This window comes from Myotis myotis, unplaced genomic scaffold, assembly GCF_014108235.1.
Source record: "Myotis myotis isolate mMyoMyo1 unplaced genomic scaffold, mMyoMyo1.p scaffold_m19_p_10, whole genome shotgun sequence".
In the NCBI taxonomy this organism is placed as follows: Eukaryota; Metazoa; Chordata; class Mammalia; order Chiroptera; family Vespertilionidae; genus Myotis; species Myotis myotis.
In genome coordinates, this window is record NW_023416314.1 from 76,184,823 (window position 1) to 76,209,153 (window position 24,331).

Below are 24,331 nucleotides of genomic sequence, written 5' to 3' on the forward strand. Positions count from 1 at the left end.
CTCAAAAAACTAAAAATGGAACTCCCATTTGACCCAGTGATCCCACTTCTAGGAATATATCCCAAGAAGCCAGAAACACCAATCAGAAAGGATATATGCACCCCTATGTTCATAGCAGCACAATTCACCATAGCTAAGATCTGGAAACAGCCTAAGTGCCCATCAGCAGATGAGTGGATTAGAAAACTGTGGTACATCTACACGATGGAATACTATGCTGCGGTAAAAAAGAAGGAACTCTTGCCATTTGCAACAGCATGGATGGAACTGGAGAGCATTATGCTAAGTGAAATAAGCCAGTCAGAGAAAGATAAATACCACATGATCTCACTAATTTGTGGACTATAGAGAACAACATAGACTGATGAACAGGGACAGATCCAAAGACAGAGAAACAGCAACCAGACTATTAATCCCCAGAGGGAAAGTAGGGGAGGGTGGGGGTAAGGGGAAGAGATCAACCAAAGGACTTGTATACATGCATATACGCCAAACCAATGGACGCAGACAACAGGGGGATGAGAGCATGAGTGGGGGGGGGGGGGAAGGGGGGGAAGGATGGGGGTTAATGGGGGGATGAGGACACATTTGTAATACCTTAACCAATAAAGAAATTAAAGATTAAAAAAAAGGGCTCCAGGTCAAGTAAGTTTGAGAAACACTGGGTTGAATACCATCCAGCAAGTTTCCCCAGGGTGCTGGGAGCTCTCTGTGCAGCTGGCCACAGCGGTTCCCACACTCATCTGCCCGGAGCAGGGCAGGATAGGCTGAATGTCAGCAGGGACGGCGGAGGTTGCGTACCCCGGTTAAGACACAGGTTTACCCCGGCCCGGTCCGGGCAGCATCTGAGCAGCACAGATAACCTGCCACCGGCGTTTCTGAGCATCAGACGGAGAAACCAACCAAATGGAGTTCACCGATGTTCTCCCTCAACTGTGGCAGCGGAAGCCCTGTCACCACAGATGCCCATGGAGCAACCCGCCCTAACCCTCTCGAGGCCCAGGGGCCCCTCCAGACCCGGCCGGAGCCCCTTCTCTCCCTCGCGTCCACTTACTTTTCTGTCATTGAACTCCACGTCCTCACCTTCATACTCTCCCTGTTGGAAAAGAGAAAAAGGATGTTCTTACCACCCAAGGGCACTCTCGAGTAATTTCCATTCCTAACGTCTCCAAACAGACTCCACAAACACGCACTGACCTGGTTAAGATCACCCTAGGACGAGACTTCACCCAGAGCAGGAGGTGGACTAGGCCTCCCCCCGTGATATAAATCACTCCGTGTGTCCCGCGTGCCCTGCCCTCCACCCGACCCAGAGGCGAAGTCCGAGAAAGGACTGTGGCCAGGTCCCTGGAGGTGCCTTCTGGGGCTGGAGAATCTATCAACAGGGTGAACACACCTTCCACTCTGTAGGTGGCCCCAGTGTCTCGGCCCCAGTACCCCGTCCAGGTGGGGTCCCTGTCACTCTTGATTGTCCCAGGAGGGACGATAAATGATATGGTAACGGCACGTATAGATCAGTGAGCCCAAATCTCCCATTTTACAGATGGAAACATTGAGGCTCATTGATTTTCCTGAGGATAGAAGGCTGAATTTGATCCAACCCGGGACTCAGATCCCGTCTCCAAGTGCAATGGAAAAGGAGGGTCTAAAAGTCAAAAGTGAGTCCCATGCACCAGCTTTGACTAAGCAGGAGCCACAAGTGAGGGGCTCAGTGAGGGCCTGGTGAGGATGGTCCTGAGAACTGCCTGACAGATAAAGCTCTGAGGCCCCTTGGAGGCGTGCCCACTGCCCGTTCACCATCAGCCCCCTCCAGGTGAGGAGGACTGGGCCACCTGGCAAGCAACCCGCCACCCTGGTCCTGGAAGGGAGATGCTTTGAGAGTCTTAAAGGACTCTCCCCTGCCCTGACTTTCTTCTCATGGTGGAGTCAGCCACCTGGGCCCCACAGTACCGCATCTATCCAGAGGTCAGTTAGCTGGTGACCTCAAGGTGGGGAGATGCCAACCAGGAAGGAAGTCGAGTGGCCAGCTGAAATGTCAAAATCCGTTCTCTGTGGCTGACACACTGATTACAGAGACCCCTTGGGGGGGTCTTGCTCAGAGCACACCCATTTTGGCAGGTATCCTCTGGTTGGCACCAGCACCCCACACCTTGCTGACAGGTGATCTTGCTGAATGAATGAATGAATGAATGAATGAATGAACAAACGAACACAGTGAGCCAGGCACTGGAAGGGGGTGGCAGTGCTGCGGGCATGCACGGAGGGCAGCGAGCAGAGACATCGAACACCTTAGTGGTGGTGAGACGGGTGATGAAAAATTCAGAGCTCAGGCAGCGATTTCCACCCGGTGCACCACAAGAATTTTTAAACATGTAATACCTGACTATTTAGTCAGGCGCACTGACCTCTTTTCCCTCAGGCCAGCGGTTCTCAACCTGTGGGTCGCGACCCTTTGGGGGTCGAACGACCCTTTCACAGGGGTTGCCTAAGACCATCGGAAAACACCTACATAATTACATATTGTTTTTGTGATTAATCACTATGCTTTAATTATGTTCAATTTGTAACGATGAAATTGGGGGTCACCACCACATGAGGAACTGTATTAAAGGGTCGCGGCGTTAGGAAGGTTGAGAACCACTGCCTTAGACTGTCAAATAAAAAATGGTAACGGCCAACACAGTAACTCTCCCGTGTGAATGAATCAAAATGATATCTATATATATGTATTTTTTTTTGCCAGACTGCCATAGAATTTTAGTAACTAGGTTATGTGTGCGTGAGATGAAAAGGGTTGGAGAGAGCTAGGACTGCACAGCACGTGCGAAGAGCCTGCGCCGACCAAGGAGACTGCGCCTTCACCGTGGGCAGTATTCTCTGCTTAAGGGCATGGGGTGCACGTGGCCCCGCTCACAGCCACGTCTGAACACCAGCTCTGGCACTGAAGGAGGTGGGTGTCCTTCACGTGTATGGGAAATTCACGGATATAAAACTCCGTATTCCCTCAAGACGCCCAAGTCCACAACCTGGCTGGAAAGAACCCTGGAAGTGGAACCAGAGGATCTAGGCTCTAGGCTCCGCTTCCTCTTGGCTGTCTTGCCCAGCAACCCCAGCCTCAGTTTCCCCATCTGTAAAGTGGGAACAGTTTGCTTACACTGCAGACAGACTCGATTGCTGGACAAATGTGGCAGTGATTGGGGTGGGGGGTGCATTTGATGCCCAGGGAAAAATGAGGTGGTGGTCCACTTGGGGATGGAGGCATAGCCTCGGGTCAGAGGGCTGGCTTCTGGCTCTAGCTCTCCCCAGAGGCTGTGTGACCTTGGGCAAGTTACTAAACCTCTCTAGTCCCCTTGTCTCCACTGAATTAAATAAGGTAAATCTACTAAATACAGTTCTTTGCACGTAGTAGATGCTCAGAAAAGTTGATTTCTCCCCTTTCCCTTTCAAGACTTAAAGGTCTGACTTAAAACAGGCAGGGAATCTGAAACATTTCCGCTTCTGTGTCCCTGACCCTTGCCAGGAGTCCTCAGCTCAAAGGCCACGTGGGTGATGGAGAGGGCTGCACTCCTGGTGCCGGTGGGACCTAACACTGAGCCTGAGCGGATGGCGGGCGGGTGAGCGAAGCCCCTCTGGACCCCTGGCTCTGTGGGAGGAGGCAGGGGCAATGGTGAGATCTGTGGGGCTCTGAGCCCTGCCCTGGAAACTTTCATCCAGCAACATGGCTCACCGAGGCAACTTGACTTGGTCCAGCCCATGTCAACACCACATTGATTGAGCACCACTAGGTGCCGGCATCGGGTTTTCATGAGATACACGCACAGTGAATGGCGGCCCAAAGTGGTGTCTTACCGGGACCGAAGCATCAGAGGCCCCGAGGAGGCAGGGAGAGATCATGGAGCTGGGGAAGGGGAACAAGGCAGACGTGGGTCGATGTGATGCTTCGTCTGCCCTGGGAGGGGAGAGGTGTTGTCCAGGCAGAGGAGGCGGGAAAAGCATGACAGGCAGAGGGAACAGCATGCACGAAGGCACAAAGATGGGAAAGCTGGCCCAGGGGGTCACGGTTTGATTCCCCGTCAGGGCTCATGCCTGGGTCGCCAGCTCCATCCCCAGTAGGGGCTGCGTGCAGGAGGCATGCGATCAATGTTCCTCTCTCCTTGATGTTTCTCTCTCTCTCTCCCTCTTCCTTCCTCTTTCTAAAAAGTCAATAAAAATATAAATTTTTTAAAAAAGGTGGGGAAGCCAGTTGACCTCAAATCCCTACACTGAGTGGTGAGGGCAGGGGTAGCAGGTCAGAGTTCCAGGGGTCAGCCCTCTGCTGCTCTATACCAGTGATGGCGAACCTGTGACACGCGTGTCAGAGGTGACACGCGAACTCATTTTCTTGGGTTGATTTTTCTTTGTTAAATGGCATTTAAATATATAAAATAAATATCAAAAATATAAGTCTTTGTTTTACTAAGGTTGCAAAGATCAAAACATTTCTATATGTGACACAGCACCAGAGTTAAGTTAGGGTTTTTCAAAATGCTGACACGCCGAGCTCAAAAGGTTCGCCATAACTGCTCTACACCTTCCGTTTGTCCAGTCCACTGCTGCTGAAACCCCTTTCGTTTCTGCATTCCCTCTGACACCCCCACTGGCCCTGGCAACGGGACGGGGCGGGCATTATTCCCAACCGGCAGGTGGGGACACTGAGGCTCAGAGACCACAAGGGGCTATTTCCACTGTAGCCGAAGAGGAGTGAGCAGGGCCAGCGTCTGAGTCCCTGGCCCCCAGGCCTGTCCTCTCCGGCTTCTTGGCTCCTCACCGTGGCAGTAACGCACATTTGGAAAGTTCGAGAGCCTCTGTCCGAGATTCCCACACTGCTCCGGCCTCAGGGCCCATTCCCAGTGCCCCTCTGAACTCTAGACCGTTTCCATAGAGACAACGAGGAGGAATCATCTCGCTCCCTCCACCCCAGAGCCAAGACAACGTGGGCCGAGGCCACGGGCTATATTTGTCAGGGGGATCCCAGTGGGATTTGGAGATTCAGCTCAGGAAGCCGGCCACTCGCTCTGCAGAGATAGAAATATGCAGAGCCCTGGCCACTCTGCCAGAACCGGGGGGTTGGGCAGGGCGGGGACCAGCCAGGGGAGACAGGTCCTGGACAGCTGGTCGAGGTTCAGATAAGGCTGGGGCAGACGCTCTGCCACCACCGTGTCTGGTGGATTTACTCTTCAAGAAAAGATGGCCCTATAACTCCTTGGTCCCCACTCGGGGGAACAGGGAAGGCCTGTGCCCAGCTGACATTTCAGGGCGAGCCAAAGCAGGAAGCCGAGACCGCAGGATAATGAGAGCTCAAGGGGTGTGCGGGCCCGTGGGGATTCGGGAAGGCAAATGACGCAGAGATAAACCCTGCTGTCAAGGTCACTTACATCGTGCAGAGGGTAGGCGGCCGAGTAGACGCCATTGGCCAGCAGGCTGGTGATGCCTTGAAAATAAAGGCAGAGAGAGAGGATTATGGACCAGGCGTGTCCCCTGCTGCTCCGTGTCCCGACAGAGCTGTCCCGGGACTGTCGCAACCACCGAGAGTGTTCACAGAGCGAACCACACCTGGCTGCACAGAGCCCAGCCACCTTCCTGGGGCGTCCTCCCCAGGTTCGACCCGATGACACACACATGCTCGATTGGCAGAATCAGGAAGACACCCAGGAAACCCCGAGAGGAAGTTACGTCTGGAAGGAAGGAGGAACCCCAAACCGGCAGTTCACCAACGACCCCGCCTGCTTGAGGGCAAGCCTGCAGATTGGAAGGATGATTTCGAGCGGTTAGAAAAGCTGAATCACGAGAAAAATATGGATGGGAAGGAAAATTGATGGTGTCAGAAACACACATACAATTTGGAATTAGATTTTAGGTTGATTGGAAAAGCCGAGGAGGAGGCCTGCGGCCCCGCGCGGAGGGCAGAGGCACTTACCATATTTACCACACTTTCGCCTTTTACTTAAAAGGGCAGAGTCCTTCTTTCTTCCCTCTCCATGCCCTGTTTATACATCCGGCTATTAGTTACATTAGCAAAAGGGCCTGAGAGCATCGAAGCTGCGTTTGGGGGAGAGCGCGCCCTGCGGCCCGGTGCCCCCGGGGCAGTGGGATGAGAGTCAGGCCCTTATTCGCAGACCCCAGGCCCTGCATGGAGTGCACTGTACCAAGAGCCACACCTGCACTTCCTGTGGATCAGGGCGCCCCGCCCTGGAAGGCAGTGCTGTGAGAGAGGCTGGCTGTGCATGGGGATCGGGTCCTGGGACTCTGGTCTTGGTCCACACACACGTTTTTGGGATTCAGTGCCGTTGAGGGGTTTCCATGAAGCCCCTTGCTGGTCACAGAACCACCTGCCTGGCCCAAGAGGCGTTCTAGGGGATATGTGGGTTAGGTTTTGCACTGGCCTGGCTGGCCCACTTTCCACTGCTGTGAGAGTGCCGGAAAGGGGGCTTCTGGAAATCTGCTTAAAAACTGTGTCCACCATTAGTGACCTGGAATGGTCAGGGCACCTGAGGGCGCTGGGCAATCCAGACCAGAGAGAGGCGGGAGCACATGGCTGGAATCACACACAAGTGAGTTCGCCTGCAATAAGAGATGGACCCGGGGCCCAGCCAGCATGGCTCAGCGGTTGAGCATCGAACTATGAACCGGGAGTTCACGGTTCGATTCCCGGTCAGGGAACACGACCAGGTTGTGGGCTTGATGCCCAGCTTGTGGCTCGATCCCCAGTAGTAGGTGTGCGGGAGGCAGCTGATGAATGGTTCTCTCTCATCATTGATGTTTCTCTCTCTCCCTCTCCCTTCCTCTCTGAAATCAGTAAAAACGTATTATAAAAAAAGAAAAGGAAAGGATGTGGGTATGGTCCAGGTCACTGGCTCCTCGCTGTTCCTCTTAACATGGAGCTGCCTTCCTTCAGGTTTGGGCCTTCTCTGACCACTGCTTCTCATCCCCACCCACACCCCCCGGGCCTCCCCACCCCCTGCAATGGCAAGTTTAGGACCTGGTGCATCTGATGATTTACTGTCTATTTCCCTCCCCCAGAATACAGACCCCTGGGGGCAGGGAGCACCTGGAGGGGCCTGGCGGGTGGCAGACTCCTCAGGTGCTGAATGAATAATCTGGAGGCCAGTAGGGCTTTCAGACAAGGCACCCATGTGAAATGGGGGTGCAGAGTAGGTGCCCCCCACATCAATCTGCTCTGACACCAGGCTCTGGGAACCAGGCCTGCCAGAGAAACAGCGGGAACGCTCAGCGCGCCCACTCCAAGGGAGCACCTGCACCCGGAGGCCCCAGCCCCCAGCTATCAGCAGCTTCCTAGGGAAGGGGCCCCACAGGCAGCCTAAGCTCCCAGGCGTACTGGGGTGCTAGATCCACGCTTCCTCCCTGTTCTATTATCCCCTGCTCTGTTCCCTCCACCCCGCTGTTCCCCCCGCATACCCCCGGCCCCCGCCGTTCCTCCACGGCTCTGCTCCTCCCGCTCTGTTCTGCTCTCCCCCTCCCCCCCTGCTCTACTCCCCCCCGCCTCTACTCCCCCCTGCTCTACTCCCCCCTGCTCTAGTCCTCCCGCTCTCCTCCTCCCTGCTCTACTCCCCCACTGCTCTACTCCCCCCACCTCTACTCCCCCCTGCTCTACTCCCCCCTGCTCTAGTCCTCCCGCTCTCCTCCTCCCTGCCCTACTCCCCCCTGTTCTACTCCTCCCTGCTAAAAACTGTGTCCACTGGGCCATTCTGGAGGCTCGCTCTATTGACGGTGGCCAGGCCTGTGGGGACAGTTGTCTTGGGTTCTTCCTGACCCCTAGCTGAGACCCCACTCCCTCTGACCTAGGACATGGGCTTAGAGATTTCAGGCCTGGAAGCGTGTCCCTGTGACCAGCCATCGGTCCTACCGGCCAGAGGACACACAGCCTGTCTAACCCTGTAGGGTTCATCCTCACCCCGAGTCCTGGACTTGTCCAGGACCATCACCTGCCGAGAATTTTACTCCTCCCACCCCCTCCCAGGGCGTCCTTCCTTCCGTGGGGAGCAGGCGGCAAGGACTCTCACTCCTGGGTGCACAGACCCCGGCTCCTACAAGACCCACCCTGCGGCCCTCGCCACAGCCTCACAACCTCAGGTGCTTGTCCAGCGTGATGAACTGCAGCGTGGGCACCGCCCCCGGCAGGGCCTACCACAGCTCGGGAAGAAGGAGAATCGGCTAGAAAAGGCATTCCTTTGCTCTGAATGTTCCAGATTAGCAAGCTCAGCCTGCAGCTGTGGGCAAGGGACCAGCGGCGGGGCGGTGCCCGTCCACATGCTTTGATTGGTAAGGCTCTGGACACTGGCCCCCGAGGAGCCCAGCTCGGTGGTTGTGCGGCAGGTTCAGAATCAGGGCGTGTGGTGAGGGGAGCACTTTCCGGCAAGGCCTGGTATGGGGGTGCATCGGCCTGGTATGGGGCTGCACCGGCCTGGAGGGGCTGCTGTGGGCCATCACCCCGGCTGGAACCCTAACTACTTCTTGCTGGACTGTGAAGGTCCAGAGAGGGTTAAGACACCTGGTCACCCTACAGAGGCCAGCAGCCAGGATTTACCGCCTCGCCAATGCCTCAAGCCAAAGAGGAGACTTTGGTGCCGAGAAGTGTGGGCCGTAAAACTGCCCCGCGGTTCCGGTCCCCCCGGAACGGCTCTCCTTTCTGAGACTGTCACACGGGCTTAAATCAAAACCCTCTAACAACTCCCAAGCCTGCCCGCCCGCCCCCCACGGAGATGATGCCGAGGCGAGATTACCGCTGGGAAACCAGCGCTGATGTCAAGCCCCAGAAATGTCCTTACCCATGCTGTACTTGGCTTTGGTACACGTTGTTCTTTTCAGAATTTCATAGACCTAGTGAGGAGACAAGAAGGGCGGACAGTTACTGGGGCTGCAACGGCACACAGAGGCCGCCGTGCGATCGCCGAGGAGGGACGCGGTCGAGCGCGGCCCGTGATGACCTCCTCTCCGGGGACTTTTCTGCGGATGCTCGGTCAACAGTGTTGGGGTTTCGATGTTCTCAGGGATAAGTCAGTGCGTTTCGAAGGGGTCCCATCTTTTACTTTCCTTCTCGAAGCGCCGACTCCGTGTTGTGCTAGGCTCAGGGTTAGGGGTGGTCCCGTGGGCCCTTCGTCATGGGTTACTGTCCCCCTGGCTATGAGGTGAGTTACAATTCAGAGACGTAAGCACCCGGCTAATAGGGCAACTCCCGGTGTAGCCAGGAAAGTTCCAGAAACCCCTAGTGGGCAGATCTCAGGATTCCATTCTACGCTGTCAGGAGGCAGCAGAGCACAGGGTGCTTGGCAGAACCCCCCCTCCCCCACCCCCCCAAAAAGGCTCCCATCGCACGCCCCTCCGTGCCCCATTTGCTAACAAAACATTTTGCCTGGTGGCCTCAGGAGCCCCGGCTGGGGAGTCTGCCTGCCTGGGTCTGAGTCCAGCCTCTACCACTTGTAGCTGTGTGACCTTGGGCACCTACCTCACCACCCTGTGCCTCAGTTTCCCCATCTGCAAAATGGGATGAAAAGAATGGACCTTGCACTATAGACATACGGGGCAGTGCACACCGATCCCCCTCGCAACCTTCCACGATCCCACTCACTGGGGCAAAACCAACAGCCTTGCCATGGCCCCCCAGGCCCACCTGTCTGACCTTCTCTTCCCATCCTGTCTGTTCCAGTAACCCCAGCCTCCTGGCTGCTCCTCGGACTCACCAAACCCTCTCCCATAGCCTAGGGCCTCCACCCTGGCTGCTCCTTCTGCCAGAAGTGCTTGTCCCGAGATTTAAATGAGAGGGACCTAAGCAAACAGGCCACAGTGCACCTGCCTTTCCCGCCGCTCTGCCTTCTAACTTCTGTCTTGTCCTGGAGTGCATTTCACCACCTGCCCTATTGCTTCTCCACCTACCAGTGTTGGGTACACATCAGGTGCTCCATAACTACCCACCGAATGAATGAATGAACGAATGAACGAATGAACGATGGCCACTCAGTTGGCTCGCTCTCGTCATCCCCCAAATCTAATCGGTGGCCTCTTCCTGACCACGCTATTCTCCCAGAACTGCCTCCTCCCACCCACCTGCCGTCACAGCCGCATTCACAACCACCACCATGAATCTGCCTGCACTTTCCATCTGTTCTTCCTCAGCCGGCCACGGGCAGTGATCTTTGTAGGACAGATCTGACCTCACCTTAAACCTTGTTCCACAACCTTCTATGGCTCCCTAGTGCCCAAGGCTGAAGGTCTAAATCCCAAGACCAGCACATTGGCTCTTTCCCTGCTGTTCCCGACTCCTACCTGCCTACAATGACCTCACACCAATGCCAAAATATTTTTGGGACTCAAAGACCATGGAGCCTGACTAACCAAGCGCAACGTTTTGAATCGCCAAAGTTTTGAATCCAGAGCACAGGCAGTTTACAAACTGGCCTTCAGGGTGTGAGTGACCCTGCCCCACAGGTAAATGGACTGATGGACGGTCCAGTTTATACTTACTGCCCTATCAAAATTGCTTTCTGTGACTTGGGGGTCATGGACTGATCCCCAATGTATGAGAACTAAAACTTTAGATTCATGTATTCCTCCCTTCCATAATAGCAAGAGTGAATTTACAAATGTGCACCTGCCCTGTGCTCCGGGGATAATGCGAAAAATTGGGGAGCACATACGTAATGGAGCGCGGGCACGTGGCTCAGTGAACACCGCTGGCCACTCTCTCCTGTCCCATCCTGGTGTAGGAAAGGGGAACCACTGAGGTGAGAACTGGGGGGTCTCCCAAGCAGTGGGCATCCCAGAGAGAGGGGTTCCCTCTGGACACAGGTCAGCTCCAAGCAATGCCGGGTAAAGGAGTCCCCCCTCATTTATAATTATGAGATTTAATTGCTAAAACTAATCAGTAACACGGTTAACAATAAAAATCAGAGCCTCTGTTCCTGGCCATGTATCCAGGTGACCCTCGGAGGAGGCCCCCGCTGCCCTTTGAGCAGGAAGCCAGGATCGCCGTGGTTCGCACGGAGGCTCCGTGGCTTCAAAGTCACAAGGCCAGGAGGGACCGGCGGGGGGGAACAGGACCCCGATCTGCCTGTCCAGGCCTCGGCAGCAGCCCCCCACGTCCGTGTGACCGACGGCACTGTCTCTGGCCTGGCAGTTATCTGTTCAAGGTCCAGCCCTGCACCCCCCACCCCCCGGCTGGGCTTTGGGGCGGGGAGGAGAGGGCAGCAGCGGAGGTTTGGCTGTGGCTTGGCTGCGAGGTTAATTTCTTGTTTAGATAAAAGTTGGGTCCTGAGCCACGCAGGGCCCAGCCTGGCTGGCGGACAAGTTGGCAGCCAATGGATAAACATTAAACCAATACTGTACCTTGAATAAGGCAGGGTGGCCTGGTCAGATTTCAAACCTCGGTTTGCTCATCTGGCAAAGCCTCAGATATCTACCCCAAGCCACCCGGCTCTGCGGGCCACTGCCCATCACGCCTGCCTGGCCGCTGCCTGGGCAACCTCTCGGCCTGGGCCCCACCGTTAGGAACCTGCAGATTCCTCTTCGGGCCCAGGGAGCTGTGCTGGGAACAGCAAGACCAGACCACCCAGAAATCACCCCAGGGTCTGGAATCCCTCTCTCTTTCCTGCTGCCACCCCCTCCCCTCCTCTCCCACCACCCCCCGCTGGGCTGGGCCATCCTCTGGGCCCCTCCAAGCTCTCTAGGTTTTATTATCCTAATTATTTCTGTCACAGACAATTAGAGGCACTTCCACCCCGAGGAGTTTCTCTGAAATGAAATTATCCTCCCTCTCCCTGGGGCCACCTTGCTGGGGAGCTGGCGATCCCCACGTGCGCACGTGATACTTACTATTGTGCTGCGGGTTTTGCTATCGAAAAAGGAATCCTTGTCAGACAGGTCAAATCTGTTGAAATAATAAGACACAGTTCGCCGGAGTCTGAGAACCTCGCTGCCCCCATGAGCATCAGCTGTGGAATTGGCAGAACTGTCCACAGCCCAGGTGTGACCAGGTCCTAGGCCAGGGGTGGGCAAACTTTTTGACTCGAGGGCCACAATGGGTTCTTAAACTGGACCAGAGGGCCGGAACAAAAGCATGGATGGAGTGTTTGTGTGAACTAATATAAATTCAAAGTAAACATCATTACATAAAAGGGTACGGTTTTTTTTTTTTTTTTTAGTTTTACTCATTTCAAACGGGCCGGATCCGGCCCGCGGGCCGTAGTTTGCCCACGGCTGTCCTAGGCGCTTGGAACAGTTTATCCCTCCCCTCCCCCACCTTTTCACCAAGAGGATGGGAGACCTTCAGGGGTGGGAAGTGACCCCAGAGGCAAGTGTGCTCAGACCTCCCCTTGGAAGACCCTGCTTCTGTTAGGGGCAGAGATAGAATATTGGGGACCAGCTACAGTTACCTATCTATGTAATAGAGGGATATGCAAATTAGCCAGGACATCGTAACATCACAACTGAACAGCAGGGACCTGAGGCTGCAACCCCCACCTGGCACCGGGCTGGGGGATCTGAGGCTGTGCCCCCCCGCCTGGAGGGGCTTGACGGGGGCGGGGCCAACCGGGTCTGGGTCTCACCCAATGGGGGTGGAGCCAGCCAGGTCTGGGTCTCCTGTGTTTTTGAAGCGCCTGTGGGCGGTGGGTGGGGATTTGACTCTAGGTCCCACGGCGCGCCCCAGACTCTGACAGGGGGGAGATTTTCATCTACATTTTACTAATTTTCTTTAATTTCTGACACTTCTATTATAGAGAAAGGGCAAATAGCAATATTAAAATATTTCCGCTAATTAATTCCCTTTTAACGTGCACAAATTTCATGCGCCAGGCCACTAGTAAGAAATAGTCATCGTGCTCTGTTAACTGTGATGGTTCTGTTCTGATTAGAGAAAGCACATTCTAACCTGGTTGGGAGGTGCACGCCCTGGGACATGGGAGCTACCATCAGAATGCAGTCCGTCCTCCTCTCCAAAGAACTGCCTATTAGCATGGAAAGATTTACAACCTCGAGGCCAAAATAATCTAGTCCCAGAGTCACCCATCCTTTGCAACCCCCAGCCCCTATTGCCTGCAACGATTATACCTTGCCAACTTCCCCGTGCCTGTAATTCCTACTTTCCAACGTAATCTTTGCCCTTTTACCCTATATAAGCAGTTGGCTTATGGGGAGAGGGAGTGCAGATGTTTGTGGATGAGCTGCTGCTCTCCCACGCTGCCAAAATTATTGGAATAAACGCTCATATATGATTCAACCCTGTCTCTGCTTAATTGGCTCAAGTAGTGACAGGCAGCCCTGACCCCTTGGCTGTCCAATTATACTCCTTTTGAGGACGGTCTTGGTGGGCAGTTGTGGTCTCTGCCTCAACACTGCTGGGGGCAGGGATGGTATCATTCCACCAGCGTGCTTTCTGCATAAGATAATCTCCCAGTAACTCCCAAATGGGCTTCGTCCTGAGGTCTTGGGCCACCTTGAGGTTGCCTAACTCTTCTGAGTGCATAGGGACATCGGTGGGGTAGGTGACCCACTTGGCAAGGTAGGGCTGGGAGGGCGGCTGGGGGGGAGCCTGGCGGTGAGCCTGGGCTGGCAGGGTGTGAGGGAGTCGGTCAGGGCAGAGCGAGGGCGGCCGGGCCTGGGGTCTGGGCCTGCCTCTAAGGCCCCGGAGCTCTCTGTCTGGGAGCTGGTGGAAGAAGCTGGGCTGAGCCATTTATTTCTTATCCCTTGTCCTGGGGAAATGGGCAGAGTTGGGCCCGGGACCTCTGTGCTGTGACTAACGCATTTGCATTTGCCAGGCAGAAGTCCCAGTTCTGAGCCAGGCACAGGTCTCCATGCCCATGAGAGCAGGGGTGTCTGGGACACCCCCTCCCCCGCCCTGCCCCGGCTCGCCATCAAAGTCCCACTGCGTTCCCAGAGCCCAAGCTACTTATTCCCACCACTGCCCGCATGCCAGCTCTGCCCAGTGAGGGCCCAACAAGGCCTTGCAGCCACCACCGCCCCAGGTGGCTACGCCCCACTGCCCCGAGGGGTCAGGGAGGCAGGGGGGCGGGAAGGCTCCGGAACAGATACTGCACTGCCAGGCAACCCCGCTGGCTGCTGAGTCCCTGGGGCCTCGGGACTCCAGCTGGAGCTGCTTTTCAGTTCCTGCCTCCCAGCTCCGCAGCCTGCAGGAGGCCGCTCAGCAGCCCCTCTCCTGGGATGCATCCTAAGAGGGACAAGAGGGATGGAGCCGGGCAGGAGGGAGGGAGGGAGGGTGCCCAGACACTGCTTTGGGGCTGTGATCCGAGGCCCACACCTGCCCTCACTGTGCCCTCGCCAGTGTCCCTGTCAGAATGGCAAGCTCTTTGCCCCCTTAGTTCCTCAGTTAACAGTGACCTTAGGGAGCGTTTTTAGGGCCCGAAGAACTCCGAGCGCCATGAGAAGAGGCACCAGAGGCTGCCACCCCCACTTCTTTGGGGGAGTTTGTCCCATAACCTGCATTTCTCACGTTATGGACGATGACAGGGGGGTGACCACCCAGCAGGGCCCCGGGGAGGGGCCGGGCTCACTCACAGGTGCTGCTTCTCCCTGGAGAAGGGGTAGGAGAGTCTCTTCATGGTCTGGGCTCTGTGCTCCGCCACCCGGGGCTGGATGGGGTCCGTGATCTTCTGGAGCACCGAGTTGATCTTTTTCAGGAGGCCCCGTGTCTCGTTGATGTGATACATCTGTGGCAAGACGGGGCGGGGCACCGTCACCTGCTGAGCCCGGAGCCCAGGGCTCTATTCCCACCCTCCTGAGGCAGCCCCTCCTGGGAACGCACCCTGGGATCCGCCAGGGTGCCCCTCTCCATGTCTGGGTTCCAGATAAATCTGGGAAGCCCGGCGTTTCGGGCAAGACCGGCCGAGAGAGCAGTTACAATCCATTCCAGAAACTTCCCCGAACTTTAGTTTCAAAAGGGGTGAATTTGAGACACCTGGATGACTTACTCCCCGCACCACCGCCCCTCACTGCCCTCACCCGGGGAAACCCTGATGCCCAGCTGAGCTTCAGGAGCGTACCACCCTCCGACGGGGTCTGAGCTGCACCGTCTTCGGAGATTAGAAAGAAAAATCCCAGCCAGCCAGGAAATGCAACTAAAATGAGTCTGATGAACTCGCTGAGACACGGTGAGCGAGGGAGAAACCCCTGCGCAGGAAGTTCAACTGCACTGACTTCACAGCAGGCCCAGGGCTCCCTGCCTGAGCCACCCCCGGGTGTGGGCTGGGTCTCGCCAGAGGCACGGAGCTCTCTGGCTTTTGCAGCAACGCAGACGGAGCCTCCTGCCAGCATCTGCTGGGCGTCTGCGGGGCCCTGTGGCCGGAGACCTGCCTCGGAGCAGATACGTCCCCACTAACCTTCTTGGTCGGCATCTTCAGTTTCAGAAACTCGGCCTCCCTGCACAGCACGTTCCACGGCGCGTGGATCTTCACAAACCCGACGCCGTGGATTTTGGTCTGCAAGAGGAACGGCGTTCTCAGTCCGTGCGGGCGGACACGGGCGGAAGCCATTCTCACCTCCGGGCCCTGTCAGCCTGTCAGGAGCTGCCACACCGGTTCCTTTCGCCTGTCACCCCTCGTGCCCCCCTCGACAGGGCTCCGAGCCTCCTCCTTGCAGGTGGCACAGGGAGCTCGGGAGGCCAGGTCTCAGGGAGCAGGGAGCCAGGAGGGCCTGGAGGGAGGGTCCAGGCTCCAACACCAGGGGGAGAGCCGCAGGCCCCCAGAGCAGCCGGCCATACCACGAAAGAGGCCCCTTTACAGCACAGAGCCAGGCCCAGGGCCGTGCTCCCTCTGGAAGCTCCAGGGGAGGGTCCTTCCCGCCTCCCCCAGCTTTTGGGGCGCCAGGTGTCCCTGGGCTTGTTGAACCCATCACCCCCGTCTCCGCCTCTGTCTTCACATGGCCTCCTCTCCTCTGTGTGTCTCTGCTTCAAATCTCCCTCCTTTCTCTTCGAAGGACACCTGTCATGGGACGTGGGGCCCACCCTAAATCCAGAGGATGCTGCCCAAAGATCCTTAACTCCTTACATATCTGCAAAGACCCAGCTTCCAAATAAAGTCACACTTGCAGGGTCCAGAGGACACAGCTACACTCGTCACAAAGCTACGGCCCGAGCCCCCCGGGGCTGTGCTCCCAGGGCCGTCGAGCTCGGCCATCAGGGAAGTTGCAGAGAAGCATGGGCCAGAAGCTGGCGCTGGGGCTGCTTCACAGACACAGCCAGAACCAGGGCGCTCAGGCCCAGGGACCCTCCCGATGGGCAAGGGCTCAGAGGCGTGCCAGCCGGGAGCCTGGAGCCCTGACTCAGCAGCCCACGGCTGGGGACTCAGGTCAGCTGGGCACCGGGCGAGGCCATGGGACTTAGAGGCCTTGGGATCAGGCGGCCTGGGTGGGAGTCCTACCCTGTCCCTCTGGGGTCCCCAGCAAGCCAGGCAACCTCCCTGAGCTCCTATATGCTCGTCTTCAAATCTGGGCAGCTTGGGATTGCTTCACAGTCAGGGGGAGGCCCCCCACCCATGGCTGGCAGGAGAGGTCAGAGAATGAGGGGCTGTTGCCTCTGCTCCGGACTCCCTCTCCCTGGCCGAGAGGCAGCTGAGACCATGCCCGCTATGTGGACTCCGTTGCCAAGAAGCTAAAGCAGCTTCTCAGACCTGGAGGCCCAGCAGGGCACCGAGAGGCTGGCCCTGGCGGCCCATGGGCACCCCCGAGCAGGGAGAAACGACCATGGATGCCCACGTGCGGCAGAGCCCGTCTCCTCCCGCTACAGATCAAGTTTATTTCTGTGCACTGCTCATCCGCACGCAGACCCAAAATACATCCTCCCAAGTCCATGGAGATTTCTCCCGAGGTGGCCAAGGAGCTGGTGCGCGGCCGCCTCCCTGGGAAAACACGCTTCTTTGTTTACGCGAGCGACGGGTCGCTCCCAGGGAAACATCTGGCGGACTTGGGAAAGGGGTCATGGGACCAGCTCGGCAAGAACACACACGGGATGTTTTAAAACACGGTGCCCAGCCTGCCCGCAGCCCACCGCGGTGGGAAGACACTGTGACAGGCCGGGTCCCTTTTCCAACAGCTGGAGGCCCCAGAGCGGTGAGACCCATCCCGACTCAGGCCCCTTGTGCTGGGGAGTTTGGAGGCCACAGATTGGCCAGGGCCAGAGCTGTGGTGAGGGGGCTCCAGGAGGAGACAGAGTCAGGGCTCCGACTGGGCCCCCAACTAAATTAAGACACTGGCAAGAGACGCTCGTGTACACCCAGGTGTGAGCCCTGGGTCTTGGGTTCTGAAAGGGTTAGGATGGATGATAAATCAGAAAGGTTCTGCCAAGGACAGGAAACTACTAAAACCCGACACAGCCAACTTGGAAATGAACCCAAGAGAACTTCCAGAAATAGTGTCACCAAGAGAATCAAACACTCCACAGACATGTTTGAAAATACTCAGCCAGAGAAAGGAAGACAGACATGCAGGGTAGAGCAGGTTGATGCTGGTAACCTGGCTCTCCAGAGAGAAAACACAGCCCCTAGCCCTGATCTGTAGTTGTAGCTTCTGCCCATTTCCATGGTGTAAATACTCCCATTATGGCCTAGTGCAAACTACCAAAGGGTTACAACCGGCTGGCAGGTTCCCAATGAGCCAGAAAGAGCTGACTCGGGCACTCCAGGGCCTGAGACACAGCTGCAGCCAGGACGGCACAGATTTTATCACAACCCATCTGGGACCTGGGCAGGGCTGTGCAAACATCTTTGAGGGCTTTTAAAGACTCGGCTTTACAAAGAATGTCCAGGATACACTTTAAGAGATAGGCTCACAAACCAAGACAGGCCAAAGGAACTCAGGTGGGAGTGTAAGAGCCTCAGCAGAAAGACTCAAAAGACATAAAACCTTTAGTGCCAAAGACACGAATGGAATTACGAATGAGAAATGATTGCTTCAGGACAGGACCAGCCCTCTGGGACCCAGGCCCTGTGGGGTCAGTTTCCTGGGTTCACCTCTCAGAGCCTCAGTTCCTTTCTTTCCATCTGTAAAGGGATCAATTCCCGGACCATCTACTCACGGTGGGGTTAGGGAGCTCACATGGGTGGGTTAGGGTTTGCTTTCAAATGGACAAGTCCCCCCCAAAATGTTTGCTGCTCCTTTGTTCTTATGTATCGAGATGTTGGGATTAGACCTCAAGTTCCTCAATGCCACAGGGGAGGGGCCGCCCTCACCCCCGCTGGTCATCACAGTCAGCCAAGCCCCAGAACCACCTGGGACACCTGCCCATGCCCTCCAGGCCTCAGCTGGAAACTGCAGGAAACACGTCCCCTCCCTATGGCCATGACCATGCCCTGTCACCTGGTGGTGTCTCCATCTGCAGGGAGACCCTTCCCCCAAGATTTGCCTCCTGGTTCCCAACAGGCAGAAAGAAAGGCAGGAGCTGAAGTCCCCTGTGACCATGAGCAGGGCACCTGTGCCCGGGGTGGGGGTGAGGAGTAACTCTCTCAGCCCACTCCCTGAGGAAGGAAGCACCATCACCTCCATTTCGCAGATTGGAAAACTGAGGTCCAGGAGGGGAAGCCCCTTGCCCGAGACCGACCAGCCAGGAAGTGGCTGAGGTGGTCTGAACCCGCGTCGGGGGCTCTGAGCCCTCATCTTCGCCAGCCCACGATGCATCCCGCGCCCGAAGCTTGGTCTGGAAGCTGCCTCCGTTCTCCCTCATTTGTTTCTCAAAGGGAACATCCCCAGTAACGAGGATGGGACACAGATGTCGCTGAGGGACCACACGGGCTCCACAGAGGAACCCGAGCCAGACAGCCGGGCGCACGGCTGGACCCTGGACGGCAGTGTGAAGGCGGACAGACTTCCCAGGGCTCTGATGTCCGAGGCCCTCACTGTGCTGCCAGAGCCGAGGTCAGGTTCAACCTCAGGGCAGTGTGGGCCTCGGCGCCCCGGCACACACAGCGGATAACAGTGTGTGGCCTTCTCGGCGATGACCCCGGACATAAATAATGTCCGGCAGGCTTTGAGGCTGGACTTGGAAGATGCTGATGGGTTTCAGTTGAGCGGAAGCGTGCTGGCCACAAACCGCTCTCGTCCATTTAATGGGATCCTGGACGCTGACCCCTCTGCTGTCGGAGGGAGGGATAGAGGGCGCTTTCCTTCAGAAGGAAGGCGGGGCCTCCTGCCTCCACCACGCTTTTTCTTCCTGTCATTTCCTATCATGGGTGCTGGGGGCTCTGTCGGGGCTACCTCTGGGTGCCAACGTGGGATCGGGGCGTGGACTCTGGGGCCCTTCTCTGAGGATGCCTCTGTGGGCACATGGAGAAGAAGGCCTGCACGCTCCTCATGCCTCAGAGTGTGGTCGGGGGCAGCGGCCTCCCCGCGCCCTGGGAGCTGGTCAGAAACTCAGTCCCGTTCCCACCCCACACCTGCATCAGAGCCGCATTCGGACAGGACCACGGCGGGTTTCTGTGCATATCCTGGGCCCTGACACCATGGCTGGGCCCATCCCAGACCATCTACCTGCTCTGCCCCCACCCAGGACCGCACCTCCCTCGCCCACTGCTCGTACCCCTGCGTGAGCCACCCACTCCTGGGGCCGCTACTCAGTGCACAGTCTCAGCTGCTGTGCTGGTGAATGGTGTCTCCAAAAAGAGACGTCCGTGTCCTAACCCTCCACATCGGTGACTGAATGGGATCCTGATTGGAAAGAGGGTCTTTGCAGAGGTAACCCAGTCAAGAGGAAGTCATACTGGATTAGCGTGGGCCCTCCATGCAGGACCAGTGACCTTATACGAAGGTCACACAGAGGTCGTACAAAGACAGGGGCCAAGGGAGGCCTGGAGCCCCAGAAGCTGGAAGAGGGAGGAAGGAGCCTCCCCCTGGAGCCTTGGGAGGGAGTGGAGCCCTGCCCACACCTCGACCGCAGACTCCTGGCCTCCTGAACTGGGAGAGAATAAATCTGGATTGTTTTAAGCCCCCAGTTTGTTATGGCCGCCCCAGGAGGATAACCATTGCGTGTCCCTAAGAACCGGCCCCCACTGCGCCCCGAGCCAGGCCGGTCCTCCACGTCATCATGAATGTCTTTACCTCAACAGACCCCGTGACTCAAAGCACAGCACAGCATGCCTGCTGGCCCCTCCAGGAGCAAAGGCAGGTCACGTCTGTGCGGCTGGTGACCTCCACGGGACTGCCTGGACACGGCCAGGGGAGCCTGGGCCAGCAGACAGCTCAGGGGGGCTGCCATCGCCCCCAGGAGGCCTTGTTTAGCTGTCCCGTTTCTTGTCCCTCCCTCCCCTAGACTTTTGTGGACGAAAGGGGCCACATGCTAACCTGACAAGCTCAGGGGAGGCCTGCATGGCGGTCTTGCAAACTCAGAGACTTAAAGTAACCACAAAGGATGGTCTGAAATTAAACCTTAAAAGCAGTTAGGGTGGGCAGTTACGTCCTAGGCCGGTATCTTCACTGACAAGGTCAACCTTTACCTTGACTGAGCCTGTCTGTCTTTTTGCATCTATCATAACATACCCTTGAAATGTCTGGGTAACTTATAACTTCCCTTTTTCTGGACTCTCTGGGGCACAACCTAATTAATGTGCCTGTACCACAAACCCCTTCATTGTTATGTTAATTGTTCCTGCACCCACCTAAGTATGTGTCTATCATTTTACCTTTTATCCAATCCCAGGGGTCCCCCCCGCCTTTACTTTCTCCCGCCTCTCTAGTCTATCACCAATGGATTTCATGTAACCCACCTATGCCCCTTCCTATGATTGTAATGTATAAATACAGATGTAACCCGCCATTCTCCGGAGCAGTATCTCAATTCCTTAAGGTTCGGCTCCCCGTCATATGTCGACAGTTTGACTCAAATAAACTCACAAAAAAAAATTCTTTACAGGTTTGAATGTTTTTTTACGTTAACACTTGAAAGCTGAGCCTCTCAATATTAGCCCCCAGGGACATTTAGCAACGTCTGGGGACATTCTGTGTTGCGTGACTTGGGGGTGCTACTGGCCAGAGAGAGCCAGAGATGCTGCTAAATATGAGATGCCCGCAGTGCCGCCGAGGGCGAGAAACCTGCTCAATGCAATGGTCCCTTCTCTTTGGGTGTCACTGAGTATTTGAGGATCCAATGGATTCCACGGACTTTTCTCCCCAGAAAAGTGCACATGGGCACCAAATTTCGCTTCAAATTGAGTACGACTGCACACCTGGGGTCTTCCAGAGGCTATCGCATTTCCCACACTACGAAGCCTCTCAGGCCTTGTCCTCGGAGCGCACCAGGGGGGCTGATTCATGGACAAGGGCATCTCTCTCCCTGAAACACACAACAGCGGCTGTCTGCTAATCGCCCTGGCGGGGCCCGCACACACCTCGATGCTGCCTGAGCCCAAGCGGCCTTGGAACAGATTCTGGCCCCACCTGTCTCAGGAGAGCAGGTGAGAGCACCAGATGAAGGCTTTCCCCAGCCATCTTGGGCCTGACGGTCTCAGGTGAGAGCTGCAAATTACAGCGGCCCTGGTAAAGCTCAGCTCACCGGGGAGAGGCGCCACCGGGAGACGGTCTACTCTACACTCAACGTCAGCTGCTTTGAAAACTCGAAGCGTCTAGTCTCCACCACCACAGCATTTTCATTTTAAAATGGCCCAATTGGCAGCTGAAAGACCTCTTTTGGCCACAGAGCCAAATTATCAATGACACTTTTGGGCCCCTTATTGGGAAAACGAGGTCTTTTATTGGTGACAGTAACCAACGTCTTTATGTTTGCTTGTCACAAAGTTATTTTAAAAAGATATGGCTCTTTTCTCTCCTCCTTCGAGGGCACTGCTGTTCCCACTTCCCCAGGAACAGTAGAATCTGATGAAATATTATAAGCGTTCAGTACGAATTTGTCACGTGCCAGGCTTGGAGTTAAGCACTTTGCACTTTACTCACGACAGCCCAGTGATATAAACACCAGGCTTATCTCCATTTGACACATGGGGAAACTGAGGCCTAAGCAGTTGAACAAAGGACAGGTAGAGAGGGTCTGGGATCGGGCCAGGGTCAGTGAGTCACGAGACCTCGTGGGCCCTTTTCCAAGCGTGAGATTTCATAGTTGTAGTGAGGAAAGAATGGCAGCGACAGCAAACCCCTGGGTATACTATACAGACTGGCACACACCACACTGAGCCCAAGATCCCGCGAGAGGAGCGTTTGTTCCTCCAGCTAGAAAGCGACATGTTGAAGTCAGCTCTGCATAGTAGCAGTATTGTCTCCACAAATTGCTGTAGGGCTGGCCCGGCGGAACAACACAGAAAGTCATCAAAAATGACTGCTGTCTTTGAGTGGCCCCAGCTCAAAGTGAGTCACAAAACTCGGAAGGGCCAGCACACACCTGTCTGCAGCGGCTGCCCAATGCCAGGGACAGAGGCACTCTGCCACCGTGTCAGGACCAAGTCCCTGATCGTCAAAGCACTCTGAGGCCGTCACACGCCCTTGCAACTCCAACATCCCTGCAGCGCAAGTCACCCACACCCGGCAGGCCGCCCAACCCCCAAAGGTGAGCATGACCCAGATGCATGCTCCATGCCAAACACACAGACCCACGACTGGTCAGGGTAGAAAGAGGTCAGTGGAAACAGACATCACACCACGGGCTCCCCAACTGAATCCCAAAAGCATGCTAATCACTGGACCCAAAGCATTCGCTATTGATTATGGTTCTCAGCGATGAAATAGCAAATCGACATCAACTTTTATCTTGAACACTCACAGGTGACTGTTTGCTTCCTAAGTTAACCTGCTCATTCGTGACTTGTTCTGTTCATAATGTGCTGTGCAGACTTTTGCTGATTCTCCACGAACCCTCGCAGTGACAGCTCTTCGGGCTAGGGGCTGGTCCCCGGTGTTCGCGGAAGGCACGCGGAAGGCAGGCCCCGTGCACAGAGAGGTTAAGGGGTCGACGGGGGAGCACTGGCAAACCAAGGGCTGCTGAGGGCCCTCTCTCCACACTGCTTGCCTCTCGCCACCAGGGCGGCCCTGCTTGCCAGGTGAGTTCACTGTTTGCTCTCCACCAAGCCTTTCCCTTAGAAAGGCTCTCTCTCAGGCTTTGCCGGGGAGCGGGGCTCCAGAAAAGGGTTCGATTGCGGGATTTCAGAGCACCAGCCCTCAGGGCTCAGTCAGGCTGACCTCCCAACTTGGAGAAGCTGAGCCTCTGAGAAGGGCCAAGGCCAACCACCAGAAGACTCCCAGGAGAGCTCCATCCTCCGTCCCTTCCCTGGGACACATCTTCCAGGGAAGGAACTGACCGGAGCAGGAAAGGCCTCCACCCCAAAGGTCATCGCTAGAAGGTCAGTCCTGCCCCAGAGCAGAGGGGGCCTGACGGGGGGTGGTTTGGGACTCCCCGAAGCCACTGGAAGCAATTTCTTTCTTTTTTTTCTATTTCTACTTTTAAAAAATATATATATTTTATTGATTTTTTACAGAGAGGAAGGGAGAGGGGTAGTTGGAAACATAGATGAGAGAGAAACATCGATCAACTGCCTCCTGCACACTCCCTACTGAGGATGTGCCGCACCAAGGTACATGCCCTTGACCGGAATCGAACCTGGGACCTTTCAGTCCGCAGGCCGACGCTCTATCCACTGAGCCAAACCAGTTAGGGCCCTATTTCTAATTTTTTAAAAATTTTTATTCTATTGTTTAAAGTATTACAGATAGTAGTACATGTCTTCTTTTTTCTTTTTTCCCCATTGAGCTTCCCCTGGCCTCCCCTATCTCCACCTGCCCCACCCCCCCCAAAGCAATTTCTACTCAACCTTAACAAGGGTGGCGTTCTCATCCACCTTCCCTAAGAACAGGTTTAAAGCTAAGAGGGCACGTCCCCACCGCCTTCTGAAGAAAGAACCGCACAGCCCCGCCCACCGACGCCCGGCCCTCTCCACCCTGTCCGCCCAACATGCCAATAAGAAGAGGGACAGTTACCTCCTCGTCGCGCTCCAGCTCCAGACCCGCCTCCAGGAGGTTCCCCTCGTACTCCTCCCTGCGGAACCGCTTGTCATCCTCGTGGAAGTCCATGGGGGGCTCCTGCTGGCGCGCGGCCCCAGGGCTGCCCTTCCCAGGGCTGCCCTTCCCGGGCAGGGGCTGGTCCTGCCGGGCGCTGCGGGCGCCCAGCGCGGCGTCGTTCTGCAGGACCCTCCTGGCCAGCGTCCTGCTGCCCGAGCCCCGCTTGTGATGGTACACCAAGACGTAGTCCACCTTGCGTTTGCCATCGCGGAAGTATAGGCCATACTTGCACTTGGCATCAGGGTTCACGGACAGCGAGTTCAGCAGCTGCAGAGGAAGA

The 24,331-nt window shown here is 56.2% G+C and overlaps 1 protein-coding gene across 14 annotated transcripts in view; it reads right to left on the bottom strand.

The window, feature by feature from the left end:
• The window catches only part of ANO1 (anoctamin 1), a 73,134-nt gene that overhangs the window by 41,610 nt on the left and 7,193 nt on the right, over window positions 1-24,331 (bottom strand). For 8 of the 14 annotated variants that reach the window (XM_036326345.1, XM_036326340.1, XM_036326344.1 and 5 more), the window contains 8 exons: window positions 23,971-24,318; window positions 15,387-15,485; window positions 14,566-14,717; window positions 11,866-11,920; window positions 8,826-8,877; window positions 5,957-6,022; window positions 5,415-5,470; window positions 1,055-1,096 (listed from right to left, as the gene is read on the bottom strand). In XM_036326345.1, the coding sequence (XP_036182238.1) occupies window positions 1,055-1,096; window positions 5,415-5,470; window positions 5,957-6,022; window positions 8,826-8,877; window positions 11,866-11,920; window positions 14,566-14,717; window positions 15,387-15,485; window positions 23,971-24,318 (870 nt within the window). The remainder of the gene's footprint in view (window positions 1-1,054; window positions 1,097-5,414; window positions 5,471-5,956; window positions 6,023-8,825; window positions 8,878-11,865; window positions 11,921-14,565; window positions 14,718-15,386; window positions 15,486-23,970; window positions 24,319-24,331) is intronic. The other 6 variants (XM_036326352.1, XM_036326349.1, XM_036326343.1 and 3 more) reach the window with 1 other exon arrangement.